This window comes from Lineus longissimus, chromosome 2 (genome assembly GCF_910592395.1).
Source record: "Lineus longissimus chromosome 2, tnLinLong1.2, whole genome shotgun sequence".
NCBI lineage: Eukaryota > Metazoa > Nemertea > Pilidiophora > Heteronemertea > Lineidae > Lineus > Lineus longissimus.
This window is the reverse complement of record NC_088309.1, coordinates 11,719,334-11,738,022: the sequence shown is the minus strand read 5'-3', so window position 1 is coordinate 11,738,022 and position 18,689 is coordinate 11,719,334. Positions and strand designations below refer to the sequence as shown.

General features: G+C 41.8%; 1 protein-coding gene across 1 annotated transcript; it reads left to right on the top strand.

The window, feature by feature from the left end:
• Positions 1-10,509: 10,509 nt before the first annotated feature.
• LOC135499663 (uncharacterized protein K02A2.6-like) lies at positions 10,510-11,589 on the top strand. Its single transcript, XM_064790561.1, has one exon. The coding sequence runs from the start codon at positions 10,510-10,512 to the stop codon at positions 11,587-11,589; it is 1,080 nt and encodes a 359-aa protein (XP_064646631.1).
• Positions 11,590-18,689: the final 7,100 nt, after the last annotated feature.

Sequence of the window (18,689 nt, the reverse complement as noted above, 5' to 3'; positions counted from 1 at the left end):
ACATTTTTACAACATGCAACAAAGAATTGCATTGCATTTAATTTGCAACAATTTTACAACAATTTTACAACATGTTGTAAGACGCGTTTTGCTCTGTACACACTACGCAACATTTTTGCAACATTTGTTGCAACTGGAAATGTTGTAAAAATGTTGCTAATATTTTACTAGTGTACACAGGCCTTTTTCACCTAATCCATATTCGCCTAATTCCACTTTCGCCTAATTCCTTTTTCGCCTAATTCCTTTTCGCCTAATCCACATTCGCCTAATTCCCCTTTCGCCTAATTCCATTTTCGCCTAATTCCTTTCTCGCCTATTCCATATTCGCCTAATTTTGGCATATACCTAACCCCCTGTGGCACATAAAATGGGTCATTCCAAAATGCCATCTCTTATGGTCAGTGATCTTAGCTTGGGTTATGGAATATTCTTACTCATAATATGGACCATTCCTTTTCAAAAAGCCATTTCCTTGGTTCAGTGATCTTAGCTTGGGTTATCCATAAAATGGACCATTTCCTTTTCCAAAGGCCATCACTCAAGTTAAGTGGTCTTAGCTTGGGTTGACAGCTTTTCCACCCCTTTGAATAAATGATGAATCATAAATTATTTTTTTGTCTTACATAATTTGTGCTGATGCTTTTACCTGTCTAAACAAACTGAGATGGAATCGATCATATATCTTGATTTGACTTGATGTCAAAAAGATTATGAATTGTACATTGATGCGCACACTTCTTTTTTCTGGGTTGAAAAGCATCAGTTACTAGCAATAAACCCTCCGAGCCCCAATCACTAACCCCCCCCCCCCTCAAGTTAGGTCAACCTCTTAGTAACAGGACCTGATATTCAGAGATCCCCCGCATCACTTAAAAATTCTACTCTCCATAGTCTATACCTTGGGACTCGATTATGAAAATAATGAGCCGGTGATTTAAAAAAAAAGAGTCTACCGTATAGCTCAAAATCCCTCCCCCAACCCTATCACCTGGCACAGGAATCTTAACCCCTCTGACTGGAAGGGTCCAAGTGATAGGGGTGGTACCTGTTAAGCGAATATGGAATTAGGCGAAAAAGGAATAAGGCGAAAAAGGAATAGGCGAATGTGGAACTAGGCGAAAGTGGAATTAGGCGAAAAAAGGAATAGGCGAGAAAGGAATTAGGCGAAAATGGAATCAGGCAAATGTGGATTAGGCAAAAAAGGAATAGGCGAATGTGGATTAGGCGAAAGTGGAATAGGCGAATGTGGAATTTTTTCGGCGAAAGTGGAATTAGGCGAAAAAGGATTAGGCGAATGTGGCATAAACCGTCACGTCACCATGCATTTTTACATTAGTGTAACGTGACGTGACGCGAAGTCTTCGTAAACGTTGTTCCCAATCAAGCGCATCGATCTATAGACACTAGCGGCGCTGACGCACAACGCCTCTTGCACTGGGTAGTTACCATTATCTTGAAAAGCAGTTCCGCGGATAGAGAAAAGGAAAGAATTTTCTGATTGCAATCCCAATGAGGCTACCACATCACCACTTAGACCCCGACATCCAAGATGGCGGCAAGTGGTCAATTCCAGTGCCTGAAATTTAATTTCAATTTCGTCACTGTGCGAGTTTGACATCTGGGGCCGGTTGCACAAAAGTTATGGTGATAAAAGTATGTTAGTTTATCTTTTAATGTTAAAGTCCTTAACTTAGCGTTAGCTAACATAACGCTAAAATTGAGTTGCACCAATCAATGTTAGGCCAATGTTGACTAACGCTACTTTTAAGTAAATCAATGTTAGTTGGGACATTTCCCATACTGCATTTGGTCCTCCTATCGAAAGCAAGACATGCAAGATGGCTGCCCCCAGTGAGAATCATTCATCTCAAAAGCAAAAAAGGGAGAGAAAACCAAATTTTTCACACTCAGAGACCCAAGTTTTAGTTGATGTTGTGATAAATGAACTTGGGATCTTGCGATCCAAGTTTTCGTCAGATGTGACAAACAAAATGAAAAAAAACAAATGGGATGAAATTGCCCTAATGGTTAGTTCCTTGGGAGTGGCCACAAGAACCGGGGATAACTGCAGGGAAAAATGGAACTAGCAGCTTTCAAAGGCGAAAGAGATCCATTCCCTGCAGCAAAAACACCAGAGAGGGACTGGCGGAGGGGGAAAGATGCCACAGGCCGACCATACACTGCAGAGATTAATAGAAACATTTGAAAAAGATGCAGCATTCAGAGGCATCACTGGTGGATTTGAGTCTGCATGTCATGATGTCGTGGATGTGGCGGTTGTCGTGATATCATGGATATTGGCCCTAGTATTTAGCATGTTTTCAGGTATAATTATAAAAGTAATTACCCTTATTGTCAACCACTGCTTGCACGTTGATGGAGTGATATCCCTTCCTGTTTACAAAAGATGCTTCGTAGGCTGGAGCTGGAGCCAGTGGAGGAACTTGTGCGGGTTGTTCTGCTTCTTCCATGGCTTCGCCTTCGCGATCTGCAGGCATGGGCAGTGCAGCTGCATGTGCAGGATCAGGAGCATATAGGCCTATCTGGTCATCTTGCATCTCCTGGTCGTTCTCAGCAGCATTGGCTGGGTCTGGGATGTGATCAGCATCAGGACGTGGCTCACTGGGGCATATTATTCTGATGTGCGTGCCGTCGATGCATCCCAATACTTTGGGAAAATGTGAGATCGCATAGAATCCAGCTTGAATTCGACGCCTCTCCTCCACCGACTGGGGCCACACAATAAAATCGTCCCGTGCAGCATCTAACAGGCCAGCCACCCTGTGCACCACACGACTTACACTAGCTTTGTCTACACCGAAAGTGTCCCCAATAACTTCAAAGAAAGCTCCAGATGCAAAATAACGGAGAGCAATCAAGACTTGCACCTCAGGCGAAATTGCATGGCTTCTGTCGGTCGCACTTTCAATGTCCTCCCTGAGCATTTCAACTATCAAAACAACGGTTTCTCTGCAAAAACGGTATCTTTTAAAAAGTTTATTGTCATTGAAGAACTCCAAATGGTTGATTCTTTGTTTAAAATGCCGTGGAGCTTGAAAAAATGGCTGGAAAGCCACAAACAGGGCCTGGTTGTCCACCATTTTGTTTCAACTAACTCCAAAATAGGGATTTATCTTGGGGTTAGGAGGTCAGTTAAAGTTAGCGTTAACTTAACGCTACTTTTAAATAATTTTCTTTCTTGCAACCCAAATTAACTTTTTGGAGTTAAGTTAACGCCAAGATAAACTAACAGTGATTTTTAACTATTTTTTACTTTTGTCCTTCTTGACGTCATTTTCACTAAAACGGCCGACGTATGTTTTTGGCGCCAAGATGTTTGTCCCTTGAATCCCGATCATGTGGCAATATGCACAGTAATTTGGTCAATTTTGATTTATCTCGCTGGTGTCTCGCAAGTAAACTAATTCAAACGATTTCAAATACTGACACTTTAACTGCTGACGGCCCATATTAACTCATTTTATATGCACTATATCTTGTTTTTCTTCTAAGAAGTAAACTTATATAGTTGGAAATACTGAATGTACCCATCAAAATGATACAGAAATTTATTTACTAGAAAATTCTCCCCCTCCCGAAAATTGGCATGATCGGGTAAGCCAAAAATTTGGTCATTTCGGAGGCTGCTATGGCTTAGTGTTAGCTCATCATCTATTTGACATGATGGAATAATCCCCGCGTACGTCAGCCAAGCTTTCCAATGAAGTGAAACACACTTTGCCATAACCAGCTCCCTTACAATTGAACTAATTTGCACTGCCGATTGTGCGAAATACGATTGGAAGATCATGATGCTTTTTCCAGTAAGCCTCACAGTAATCACCATCGTGGGGTATCAATGAAAATGAAATGTCATTATTTAGGAGTAAGCGAAAGTTGGTCGAATTTCAGTCCATACATTATTGCATAATAAACAAAGAAATCAGGCACCGGATACATTCCACGTCTACATTCATTTTTAAATTAGTTTAAAATTTAAAATTTTACTGTCCAATAACCATCCAATATGAAGGTGAAAGCCGTCAATACATGCGCACTTGCAATGCCAAGCTTTTTGTAATTAAAGTTAAAAAACGGAAGGAGCACTGCAAGGGTGTCATTTATGCAAGTACGGAAAAACTCCTTCGATGTGGAACAACAGTATAATACATCCGATACATAAGCCTGGAAAAGACCGATTAGATCCGTTGAGTTATCGGGGCATAAGTCTCAATTCAACAACTGGAAAAGTGTATAGTACGATATTGAATAACAGGCTAATGACCTTTATAGACGACAATGATTTGTTGGTCGATGAGCAAAATGGGTTCAGGAAAGGCAGGAGTTGCGAGGATCATATCTTTAGTCTGACAACAATAGTGAGAAATCGAAAACAACAGAAAAAGCCTACTTTTGTTTGTTATGTGGATTTCTCCAAGGCGCTTGATATGATAGATAGAAAACTGTTGATAACAAAGCTGTATGGTAAAGGCATCTCCGGCAGATTCCTTAAATCAGTTTTGTCAATGTACAAGGATACAGATGCACGCGTGCGCATCAATGGGTGTCTGACTGATAGTTTCAGGACAACGTGCGGAGTTAGACAGGGGGACAGCCTATCGCCAACTCTTTTTGCTTTATATCTCAATGATCTAGCGGAACAGATAAACAGTGAAGGAAATGGCGTAGCTATAAACGGTAGAAATATAGCTATTCTGTTGTATGCTGATGATATCGCCCTGATTAGTGACAATGAGGAATTGCTCCAAAACATGATAGACATGGTGCGGGATTGGTGTATAAAGTGGCGTATGGCAGTGAACGTTGAAAAGACAAAAGTTATGCACTTTCGTAGGAAATGTGAAGCGCCAACTAATTATGTATTTCATTTTGGAGAACATGATATTGAGCGAACTAATGCCTATCGTTATCTGGGTGTAGAACTGAATGAATATTTACATTATACCCACACTGCAGACGTGTTAGCGAAAGGGGCCTCAAAGGCTCTAGCAGGTATTTTAGCGAAGCATTTCTCGACGGCAAGAGGACTCATGTATAACTCGTATATACGCTTATATGACGCTCAGGTGGTGCCAGTGATGGACTACTGTTGCAGTGTTTGGGGTTTTAAAACTTATAGACAATGTGAGAAAGTTCATTTGCGGTGTTTAAGATCCTTTCTAGGAGTTGGTAAATTTTCAGCTATACCGGCAATAGTGGGCGACATGGGTTCCATACCGCTGTCTATCAGGCATCATGTCAAGATGTGTAACTTGTGGTTTAAGCTGTGTACTTTGCCTGTTCATAGAATTGCCAAACACATATTTCTATGGGATTATGAGTTATCTAGACAAGGGAAAGATAACTGGTGCAAAAGTATAAAAACTATTTTGAACGATTGTAATATGACTAACTTTTATGATGCTCCCATGCTACACAGGACATTCTCAGCAGCAGAAAATAGGGAGCTTTCAGGCCGGATAAGGGACGCTCTCATGGCAAATTATGTGGTTAAATGGAAAAATGAGGTGGTGAACATGCCAAAACTACGAACGTTTAAGTTGTTAAAACAGGAATTCGGTACGGAGAGATATGTTTTATTGCCACTAAGTAGGGCAAGTAGGTCTACAATAGCAAGAATGCGTAACGGTACATTCCCTCTAGGTATAGAATTAGGACGATATCGGGGTGTGCCGCTTGAAAATAGAACCTGTAAGAACTGTGGTGATGAAAAAGTGGAAGATGAATTCCATTTTCTTTCGGAGTGTACAAAATATAGCCGAGAGCGGGTGGACTTGCTGTTGGATATTGGTGAAAATGTTGGTTCCATGGACCGGAGCGGTGGACTGAATGCGCTTCTGTCGAGTCCGGCAGTGGCAGGACGTGTAGCTAGCTATATACGACTCATCTACCAACTGCGTAAATAAACCGCCTCAAATCTTAAGTAGAATAAGTCGTGTATGGTCGGACCACCCCCCCCCCCCTTTGCCGCGGTCGACATGTTGCGCTCCCGTTTGCAAATTATGAATTATTGTGTCTCGTAAACCTTTGCAGGCTGGCTTTTTGTAAAAGGTGACACGTTAATAAAATATATATATATATATATATATGCATTCAATATGTAATTTGATTGTCTTTTCAGGTATATGGACATACACGTAAATCTTGTTGCATGCAGCTTACTGCAGTCGTATGGTTGGTTGTGTTGGTACGTACCATTGAGCCCCAAGTGACAACGCAGGCTCCAAAAGCAACATGCTTTACATTTAATGAAACTTTATATTGTGAAACTCTTTCTCTTACCGATGTTCTCCCAACCATTGCAAACTTTACGTCAAGTGGTGAAATATTCTACTATATACAAATAGACTGTACATGTTCTCAATCCTGTGCTGCAGAACACTTGAACGATACTTCCTTCACAGAGAATTCAAAAATTAACCGCCTTAATATAGATAGTTGCAATATTGTGAGTATGGCCCCGGAATCGTTTACACCTTTCCAAAGCCTGACCTGGCTCAAGATAAACAGAGCTGGCTTGAATGACCTTCAACAAGCAGGAATCCGAGGAATTGGAAGGCTTGAGGGTATTAGACTGTATGCAAGTCGCATACGATCTATCACCCCAGGCGCTTTTGTCGAACTAACTACCCTCAAGGAACTGAGAATCAGAGCGAACAACATTGCAGTGTTGTCAAATGGGACTTTTGAAGGACTCTGGAATCTAAAATACCTAATAATGTTCAATAATAATATCAGAACACTTAGCCAAGGAGTCTTCTTCCCCCTTGGTAATCTGGAGATTCTCGAGCTAGGTGGAAATAATCTACCATTGCTGAAGGACTATTCGTTTGATGGTCTAGGTAACCTCAAACATCTTTTATTCGTTAAGAACAGACTTCAGGAGATGGAGAACGGGACACTTCATGGTCTTGGGATGTTATTAAGTTTAGACCTTAACAACAATAAAATTACAGTGTTACCGCACGGTGTATTCACAGGCCTAAGAAGTCTTACTAACCTGTCGATGGAACAAAATTTAATATCGAATTTAACAGAAGGTTCGTTTTTAGGTCTCCATAACCTCGAGTCGCTTCATCTCAGCAAAAATAACATCCAGGTGATAGAAAAAGGGGCATTTCGTGATCTCGGCAAGCTATTAAGTTTGTATCTCTCTGAAAATCAAATCACGGGTCTGGGGATAGGTCGTTTTGAGGAATTATCTAACTTAAAGTATCTTCATCTTGACTTAAACAGCATCACGGCGCTAGAGGAAGGATCGTTTGCAGGACTCGGAGCCCTCGGTGCCTTGAGCATTAGAAATAACGATGTCGCAGTGGTTTCAGATGATGCATTTCGTGGGTTGACTGAATTAAACAGCCTTGATATCTCATCCAACAAAATAGCTTTCTTGGCGAGTGGGACATTGACAGGACTAAACAATCTACAGACAGTGGCCCTGTCTTCCAATTTGTTCAATTGCACCTGTGCTTTGCAAGGGATTGCTTCATGGTTTAGCGCAAACCGACAAATGATTACAGACGCCAGTAATATGACGTGTGACACACCGACTAACATTCAGGGGATGGTTATCCTGGACATTGATTGGTCTCTCTTGGGATGATATCAGTAATACCGTATTAAATCAATAATACCTCCTCAAATCATTGTCAGAGTTTTGACGTCGCTCATGTTTTTTGTCAGGGAGTTTTTTTACGACTACGATAGTGTCCAGTCAAAGGATGTATAAAAATCAATTCTAAAATGCGTTTCCACGGTGTTTACATAATGATAACCAATTCGTGTTGGCTCTATTTCTGCAGGATGTAAATTCCGGTATTTTATTATTCAAAATAAACATAAGCCAGCCTCGTCATAAGTCATTGCGCCTCCGCCAATTCCTGCCGCAAGGTTGGATTGTAGCTACGTTTGGAGCAAAGAAATCGGGTAGTGCTATCAATGCGCAGATCAAGTAAAGTTTGGACAATCTAAAGCGAATGCATTCTTCCAAATAGCCAACCAGCGCATGCCCAGAAGTAGCTTGACAACGTTCGTGAAACTCATGCATATAAATAGAAGTTTGGTTTAAGATGTTCAGAAATGTTGCGAATCGCTCTCATTATAAAGCATCACTTCAAATTTTATCAAACCTACCTGAAATTAGTCGTTACATCATGTCCCAGCTTTTTAATTCCTTCAAAAGTTCATTCCGACCACAACCGCTTCAGAAAATGATGACTTTGTGCAGGCTAAATGCACGTGTCAAACACGGCGCGTCATGATGGCGCTACTTTCAATAGCAGAGCGTCGTTTTAGGACAATTCTTCAATGGCGCGAAACCCCTGTTCAAAATACTACTGTCCTCGCGCAGTTACCTCGTCGTCGAAGGCGTTCCTGAATAGCTTTGAAGGTGTGAACCAAAGTCACCACTCATCGGGGCTGAAATCATGTGGGAATGGCTTAGCACAAAGAGGGCCTATTTAGGGTAATGTCGCTCGCCATTCTTTTTGTGGAATACAAAGTTTCAGGGCCTTGATAATTTGCATAGGCAAGGGTCGTAGGCCTCCATGTATGTCATTGTTGCAGTAAATGAACTATTGGGCAATTGACATTTGTTCGTTTCGAACAGTGTTCGGGTCTGTTTTTACAATATCCAAATACAGTTAACTGAAAGTTTTTTCGCTCGATCAATAATAGAGTTTAAGGGACAGTCCCGATGACACTACGTCCATGCTAACGAAGTTTTTACAAGCAAGTACCGGTACTGTAAAAAGATAAATGTTTACGTTAGTGGTAGTGTTTAGGGACTGTTTCTTAAACTCTCTAGTATCAGGACAGTCTCTAAGCATCTCTATTGCCAGAAGATGTATACACCGAGTCTGATGATCATTAAATAGACAACAGTTGTAAAACTCAAGAACGTGAAATTCGTTTCAATAATAATTCCGTTTATTTACATTTAGATATCAGGTTCATCTAACTCAGGCTCATCCTGGAATTGAACATCATTATTCTCACCATGGAAATTCATCAGCTCCAAGTAGAAGTTCTTCACCGGCTTGTACCTCCCCAATAAGTCCAGCTGTTCGAAACGCACGGTCTGGAGCTTTAGCTGAAACATCCGCCCATGCTTCGCTGACAATAGTAACTACATCCATCCGCTAAAGAGATTTTTGGGCACTGTCCGTCTGGTGTAGTATTCCTTCATTTCCAGCCGGCCCACTTAGCCCTTAGAATGCATTTGAATCCTCTAATCACTGTCAAGTCCAGTGGTTTTACCAATGACGTACATCCAGCTGTAATAAAGTCCAATAACATCCCGGCTTCAATGAGAGGAATCGTGAACTCCTCCGCAATAATGTGGACGAAACCTGTCGAGAATAAATAAAGTGTCCCCTGGTTCCCTATCGCGAGCAATTGGCAGTGCAATTTCATCCAAATAAAATTGGAGAGTGTCCCCGTTCTCCCAAGCTGTCCTAGATGACGTAACCCTAATATTGTCCGGGATATTAACGAGGTCTCTAATTTGACGAATGTATCCTGGCTCCCGAAAGATGATCTGAGCCGGCAGCTTCACTCATCAAGTCCCTATTACCAATGCGATCGCACAACCGAGCTTGTGTTGCCAAGGCTCGTTCGAATGTCTACATTTTTAGTTCCCTTTTGTTCAGCTGTGTAAATTGGCGGATAATCAAGCTGCATGAATGTCTCGTTCATGTGAGCAAACGCTGTACGTGCTGATCTCGAACTGTATTCCTTATTTGTTGCTGAAACTCAGCAACCTTGGCAGCTGCATCTGCTGCATGTCCGGCAGAATCCGTTATACGTCGACGAAACACAATGTTCAATCTTTTCATAAAACGCGTGACCCAGCCATCGCTTACACCAAAGTTTGAACGTTGAGGACGGTCTCTTTGAATTTGTAGGCGTTCATCCAGTGGTAGGTTATCCCTCCATCGATCGAATGCGAAGATGGCAGAATCTTGCAAGTCTTCCCTGGTCACCGGAAGTGCATTTCGCCGTGACTGAAGGAAGGCGTCATGGATCACCCTCTCGACGACCGGCCAGCAACCATCGTGGTCATCTCTAACTCGCCATTCCTGCGGGGCCGTCTCAAGGTTTTCAATCTGATCGTCGATGTTGTCTTTCCATCCAAACAACGTTGTGGCCGTGATAGCTGATGCCTTATCGCGCGTAGACCCCAACCAGTCAAAAATCCGTAGCAGTGAAAACTATACTGACATTCCGGAAATTCCTATCGCGTATATCACAAACACACTGAACTCAACCGCTACAGAAATTGATGACATTCGAAAAGAAACTGACAATGACACTACTCTCCAGGTAGTCAAAGCTTGGGTAATCCAAGGATGGCCTGAAAAGAGGGAAGATTGTCCGCCTGAAGCCCTTGACTACTGGAATTTCAGAGAGGACCTTAGCGTTGAGAACGGTATTGTGTTCAAACTAAACAGAATTGTGGTTCCAAAAAAATCACTCTGAGGCACGATGCTTAACACAATCCACCAAGGACACCAGGGCATGGACAAGTGTCAGCTCCGCGGGCGACACTCCGTGTACTGGCCTGGTATGTCCAATGCTGTCACACAGATGGTCTCTCAGTGTGGTAGATGTCAAGACCACCAGAATAGACAGCAGAAAGAAACACTCCAACCGTACGAAGTCGCCAAGTATCCGTGGCAGAGACTGGGTTCTGATTTCTTTGTGTTTAACCAGCACACCTATCTCATTGTCGCTGACTACTATTCAAAGTTCCCAGTAGTCAGAAGAGTTGGCAAAAGTGCCACATCAGGACAGTGTATTGCATACTTCAAGTCGATAATCAGCGAGTATGGTATCCCCGAGGAAATTGTATCAGACAATGGACCCCAGTACGACTCCCAGGAATTCCGCAAATTCTGCGCCACGAACAATATCAAATGGACTCCCAGTAGCCCAACCTACCCTCAGAGTAATGGGTATGCTGAACGTTGCGTACAAACAGTAAAAAACTTGTTGAAAAAAGCTCTGGAGAGCGGTGAAGATGCTAATCTCGCACTACTCAACTACCGCTCCACTCCGATCTCTAGTAACTTACCATCACCCGCTAGACTTCTAATGAACAGAGACTTGCGCACTCTACTTCCCACAACTCCGAGACTTCTCAAAAGTCAAGCTATAGACAATGACTTGATCAAGGACAATCTCCAGGACAGGCAAAACAAACAAAAATTCTACTATGATCGCAAGGCACAAACTGAGTTGCCACCACTTGAAAAAGGACAAAATGTTCGCCTGTTCAATCAGAAGTCCAAACTATGTGAACCCGCAACTGTCATAGATAATACTCCATTTCCTAGATCTTACATTGTGAAAACTGAGAAGGGCAGTTACCGCAGAAATCGCCGAGATATTCGTACCACTGCATGTACCAGCGATAATCGTAGGCCTAGTGATGACGACCTTGACCTTGAAACCAGTTGTGAAAACACTAGCAGTGTTATCGTGCCTGTAGTACCAGTTGTACCCAATGTCAGAAGAACATGCCGCAGTGTGAAGGCACCTCAGCGCCTCATTGAAGAAATCTAACTAAATGTCATATAACTTGTATACCATGTGTAGTGACAATAGGACAATCATAACTAAAGGACAATCACAATGTTGTGAGTCATGTTTGTAATTTTTTGTACTCATTTGATATTCCTAATCACATCTCTATTCAGGACATTAGAACTAGAAGGGGGAGATGTGACAGTATTGCTTACATGTATAATTATGATTGTGCTATGAAGACAATCTAAGACGTTTAGTTCCTATAGACAACTATAGGTGTCTCTCTAATCAAGCATGCGGTCTAAGCCCTGACCAGAGTCTGGAATGCTCATATTCATTCATGTGATTAAAAGCTGTTTACGTTATTATATAAAGAATTCTTCCATCCAGGGTTACTACCAAGCAACCTATGAGATACGACAGCAAAACGACAGGATGAAGCCCTGGCAGTCAAGGACATGTCGCACCTTCTGCTGAGTCGTGTAGGAACGCATTTTCCTTGGTAGCGGCTGCTGTTGGGCATGTTGAGGGTCTGGGTCCATTGCCAGAGTTGGAGATACGAGCAATACAGCGACGAAAAGTTGTGCGAAGTTCATCATGACACTAGCAAGACTGATATATTCGAAAACCTAACTAAGAGATAACCCTGATGTAATTCTATTACAATGCCTTAGTGGCTTTATTTCAAAGAGCGGACATTGACAATGTTGAGCAATGCTGTGAGACTCTGATCTACCATGTCAGCGGCTGTCTGCATATGATGTAGATTTCAAATCCTTGTTATTATGGAAATTATGGATCCTCTTATCACTACAGCTGTCTGTCATAGACCACCTTCATAAACATGAGCCAATGATGGCAGCTTTAGAGACGAGGTAACTGCGAGAGGACAGTATGTGTAGTAAAATTTCCTATGCTGGAACATCGGGCCTTTTTCTGGTGCGATTGTGGTCGGAATGAACTTTTGAATGTATTGAAAAGCTGGGACATAAAGTAACGATCAAGTTGAGGTAGGTTTGATGAAAATCTAACAGCATGTGAAGATGAGAGCGATTTTCCACATTTCTCGTGCTCGTGCGGTAATTCTTTCGAACTTAAAAGCACATTTTTGGCTCACCGTAGGGGAGTCTATACAACACCGCTGTGTCCATCGTTCGTCGTCCGTCGTCGTCTGTATCCTGATTCAAAAACAGTGGCACGTTTCTTAACCGCTAGCTAGAGCTATGAACTTGAAACTTCCATCACATGACCCCAGGTCAGGTGACCTCTGACACTGAATTTTGGTCGGATCTGATTCTTGACTTGGCCACAAGGGGGCGAGAAGTGGAACCTAAAAAGTGTGATAACTCAAGGTCACAGAGGTCAAATGGCGTAAACTGCCGTTTGAGTGTAACTATGGCACGTTTCTTAACCGATAAAGCTATGAACTTGAAATTTGGTACACATGACTCCCTACGTCATATAACCTCTGACAACGAATTTCGATTTGATCTGATTCTCGACTTGCCCGAAAGAGTATATCCATCTTTGTCTTGTTTGGTGAACCGCTCAGCAAAACGGCACTCAAAATCTTAATACATGTACCTTTAAAAACTGAAATAGATTGGAAAGTAAGAACGTAATTTTAGGGTAGGCCGTGGACCGAATCCAAAAACTTTCTTTCCTGACAACATTTCGGGGGCAGAGTGAAGATAATGCCTTTAGCATGATGAATTAGGAGGTCACATAGTGATACGTTCCCGCAAATAGTTGCGCGTTTAGCGGATATAAGCTAACTAACACAATTACAAGAGTATCGCGAAGTCTAGTTCATTCTGCTTCACCAACCACAAAACAGTCTTTAATGTACTCGGTCAAAACCCTAAAATTTAAGGATATTCGACACGCTTTATTGATATCTCATGAATGCGTCGACAAAATTTGCAGCTGCGCCTTCCTTTTTTGTAAAATATAGGATTGGCTCAATCACTTCGAATTCAATCAAGGTTGCTTCACCATTCGATAACTCCACCACGTCAATTCTAGCGTAGAGAAGTTCATCTTCCACTAAAGAAAGAACATTGTTGGCAAATTCCAGAATGCTGGTAGACGGGTCAACGAGCTGAAATTGTGCACCAAACGCCAAATTTGCACGAAAATCACCTTCGGTTGGCATTTTAAGGATCGCATGACTGTAGACTTTGTCGAAGAACATCAAAGAATATTCGCCATTCGTTTCGATTTCCTTGACATACTTCTGAATCATCATGTCTCCTTCGGAAACATACCTCTCAAAGGATGCCTGCTTTGTGTGGGCGTCTTTGAGTTCGATTAGGAAAACACAGTTACTGTCCGCGGAAACTGACGGTTTCACGACCGCCATGTTCCAATTATTTTCATGTAGAACATTGCTCAAATCGGGCGCTTTGGATCCCTGTACGCATGATATGATCTCGGGTACGTTGATGCCATTTGCTCTGAAATACTCCAAATATTGCTTGTGCATATTCCATAGAATAAGATCTGGAGAATTCCACACCCGGGGCTTTCCTGCCAATTTCCGTCCCTCAACCCATGCACGGAATTCCTCGGCTCTTACGTAATAGTCGAAGGCAGTCCGGATTATGATGGCGGAATAATCGTCCCAGTTGACTTTTTTATCGCACCATATCACTGGGATGAATTCGCAATCCCTTTCTTCAAAAGCGGCTCGCAGGATCTTTTCTTCTTTTCGGTTGCACAAGGGATCATCTCTGTTCGTGACAATTGCTACTTTCAATCGCGAAGCCATCTCTGCAAAGACAGTCGTAAAAAGGCTTTACATAAATTGGGCAGCAGTAAATATTTACGGTGTATATGCATACGCATCTCCTACACGTACGATAATTTTTATTGGAATGACGATTTCTCTGCTACTGTTGATAACAGTGTGGTAGTGGCATGCAGTATTTCTGTAACTGAAAGCTCCATAATCATTGACTGGTGTAAATAAAGGGCATACTATCCAGTTTGTGGCAGTGTGGATGTGTACTGGAATCGTGGATGCGTGTTGGTTGTGTTCACAAATGCGCGTCATGGTCGATTGGTGCTTCCTTCGCAACCAGTATTAAAAACAGTATTTTCTAAATAATTCGAAACTTACTACCCAGTTCGAATTCCAGTCGACCCTAGTAAAATGAAACATGACATATATTGGCTAAGACAATCGGATTTACGCCATATGTATACGACGATGAACGCGCGTACATGAAAGCACGTGGAAATGAACATTTGCTTGTGAAAGAACCCAGAAAAAAGCTACTACTATGTGCCAATTTTACAAAAAACGAACATGTATCTACAGAATCTACCAAATTAATGTATTCTTTATGTAGCTATTCAGTGTTTGTATGCATCGAATTCAAATCAACTAAGAAATAAAGTCATATTTGGAAATTTATTGACGAGAAAACTGCAAAGCTTCTTCCGCCATCAACATTATTGTCACGTGCAGTATAATCAATCTCCTCACCAGAGAGTCCGTCTTTACCCCTGGCAGCAATAAGGAGGTGACCGATAGCACGAACTACATCAACTTTCTCAACATGGTTATTCCATTGTTGATTAATAATATTCTCTCCGAATTTCAGATGGATGAGATATCTTGATGCTCTTGTTTCGGGTCATACTAAACAGCGTCCACCAGCGTCCACCAGGCTTAAAAGCTTATTTAAAGTCATCAAAATAAAATCTAATGGTCATAAACGAAATAAGCAGGACATTTTCCACATATCACATGACATTCGTGTGCTAGATCAGCGAGTTGTTGTCTAAAATGTACCAGCGTCCACCACCCAGTCGGCGGCCATGTTGGATTTGACTTGGAGGAAATGGTAGGGCTTCCCAATACTACAAGAGCCTTATGATTTTAGACAATAATATCTCTCTTATCTTACACCCAAATGTCATGAAATTTTCATGAAAAGTGTTTTATGGTGTACTTATTGCGTTTATGGCTACTAAATTTTATCATGATGACTTTATACCTGACTTTAAACCTCGTGGACGCTGGTGGATGCTGTTTAGGATGACCGATGCGCGATTTTCGCACAAAATGGCGCTGTTGTTGTCAGCAGTTTACACATGTCACACATGTAATCTCGCGTTGCCTATCTATTTTTAGACTGTCTGAGGCGAGCCGTCTTCGAAATCAAGTTGGCTTCGAAACGGCCTCCAAATTCACATGAAATTTCAATCAAAAAGTCCAAGTTGGCTTCAAAATATGTTTTTCATAAACCGCTAAGGTAGGTGATAAAGCTTGGAACCAGTGAAACCTTGAAACCAGTGATAAACCTTGGAATCAGTCCTAAAAATGCATAAAAACATGAAATAATGCCATTTGAACCTAATGTGGTTACGAATCAATATTTGGAGCTTATTTTTACATGATCAGATCGGAATTTGACGGTAGTTTAGAAATCAGTCGCATATCCGATTCAATAATCTATATTTTAGAACAACCCAGTCAAACCTCGCCTCCAGTGTACATTACTGATCTCCCAAATATAGGCATGCAAGTCACGACACGCCCACCACACACCCATAATATGGACCAATCAGCGCTCCGATTACTACGCTACCACACGGGGCCTATTTGAACTACGGAGCGGTGTGATCATACAGGGTGATACATAGAAGATTGACTGCATCATGCAGTACCGGCTGGCACCTATCCGTAGAAACGTAGATGAAGGTTTATTACCGCAGGTTTTAGCCGGGTTTTGAGATGAAAAATGTGAATAAATTCCTTCGCTGTGAGCGATTTCGTACATATTCATGTACACATCGAGGGATGTAGAGATATTTTCGTGATGTATCCAGTTCTAAGCGGACACATTTTTAACTGATTCCCGTGTGCATGTTTGTCATATCTACTGAGCTTTATCTGAGCATTATATATACAAATGATTCTTCTAATAAAAACGTTTTATTTTAGTATATGGAATACAATCACAAAAGCTTACTTTTGCTTTCATCGAAGAGCAATAATTAGATATATGCAAATGGCGGCCCGTATTGAATATAAGTTTATTTTTTAACGACAACAACACATTTCCAATGCATTCAATAATGACGTCATCCTCCACAAAAAGGTTGATTCTGGAACTACTGGCAAATTGCTATCAATAAAGTCAGCTGGGACGAGATTGGCAGTTGGGAGGGTATAAATCGTGGAAGGAACGCGCCCGATTTCACGCGGAACTTGCACAGTGATTCCACGGTTTAGTACTGACTATTCCAAGGTTTATCACTGGTTACATGGTTTCACTGATTCCAAGCTTTATCAACTACCAACCGCTAAGGGTACTTATTAACTTGGTAGTGGTATAAAAGCAAGCCGTGTTATGGTTTTTAAGCACATGCACTGTATCTATTTCCTTACTCGGGTGATTTATAATATTAAGCTATATCCACTTACCTTCTGAACTAAAGTAATCGCAGTGAATAATTTCTGGCGGTACGCACAGCAGAGTCCAACGCACTATGCCTACAAGCTAGTTCGACCTACTGCTCCCGAAGAACCCAAACATCAAATATAATTACATGGATGATAAATTCGGGTCATCTGGAGAGTTTTGACATTCATTATCACTTTGATAAACGTCTAAATCGTTGCTGTCCCCTGAACAATTACAGTAGAACCTCTCTACTAAGGACACCCTCGGGACTGACAAGTGTTGTCCTTAATAGAGAGATGTCCTGAATAGAGAGGTCAAATGGAATGGAAACAACCAATTTTGGACCAAAACTAGTGTCCTTAATAGAGAGGTGTCCGCTAAGGGAGGTTCTACTGTACATACCTCCGAGTATTGACGTTTTGATACCTTCAAATTTACGGAATACTACAACTTCGAGCAGGTCTGCCTTCTTTCCTAGTGTCTGTTCTAATATGTAAAGAGCAAGCTCTAGTGAACTCACACAACTGTTTGACATGGGGGAACCCCCCAAACCCCCGTCCTTCTGACATATTTAGCCAGTACATTGGGGGATGAGTCCCCCAAACCCCCTCCCCGTTCTCTGAAAGTGACAGGTTTTAGTCAGTACATTAGGGGGAAGGCCCCCCCCCCAACCCCCCCCCCCCCAACCCGCCCCAACCCCCCCAACCCCCCCCCCTTGGACTCTAAAAATAGAATTCCTTGGAGACGCTGAACAATAAGGCCCCATAAAGAAATAGTCCCCGCCCCGGTAGCTGTCTCATATCTGCTGACAGAAGCAGCTCTTTGTGGTGAAATAATAATTAAATGCATGTCTGACACCTAGGATGGTTGGAGTGAATTTCCAAATCAGTCCGTCAAATCTCTATGCAATGAAAATTGAAATGTCACAACTGTCTCCACCGACGTTGTCCTGTATGTCCTAGCAGACGATTTTTAAATAAATGATGTGATTGATATACTTGTAGATTGGAATGAATTATTTCTTCAATGATATGAAAGTTGAAAACCCTCTGACATGTCTGAGTACAAAAATGCAGAGGCAAGACACATCATGCATGTCATGACACCCAGGAGCTTTTTCTCATTTCTGAAACAGTTGCATGGTTGGAATGGAATGAATTTCCAAATCAGTCCGTCAAATCTCTATCCAAATGGAACTTTAAGACCACTCTATATTTGTGCAGTAGTGTTAAAACTGACTTTTTTGAAGTAAAGTACGTAAATCGAGAAGAAGAGCACGTTTTCTTTGTCTAAGAATTATTCAGGACGAAATGTATAATATTTGGGTTTTTTTGTGATTGTCCGGCCAAATTGGCAATATTGCCATTTGGGATGGTGAACAGAGCTAGGAGCAAATGCGACGCTTATGATTTATTTAAAGAAATAAAATGCCCGATTTTAACATCCTTCAGAATCAGGGGAATCGGGCGTTTCCAGTGATATACGACACAAATGGATTGTCCTCATGCATTCACTTTGGAAACGCATTTTAAAATAGATGTTACGTCCTGTTAATGGGACACGTCATCATCGCGTACATTTTGGAAAAACTCCCTAACGAGACCCTAGCAGACGATTTTTAAATACATGATGTCCCACACCCGCACTTGAGTGGCGCCGGTGTGAATAAATCTACTTGTGTGAATGGTCAATGGCTCATGACGTCAAAACTAAGGAAAA

Coding starts and splice junctions, on each gene's coding strand:
- LOC135499663 (XM_064790561.1), top strand. CDS start 10,510: ATGCTTAACACAATCCACCAAGGACACCAGGGCATGGACAAGTGTCAG.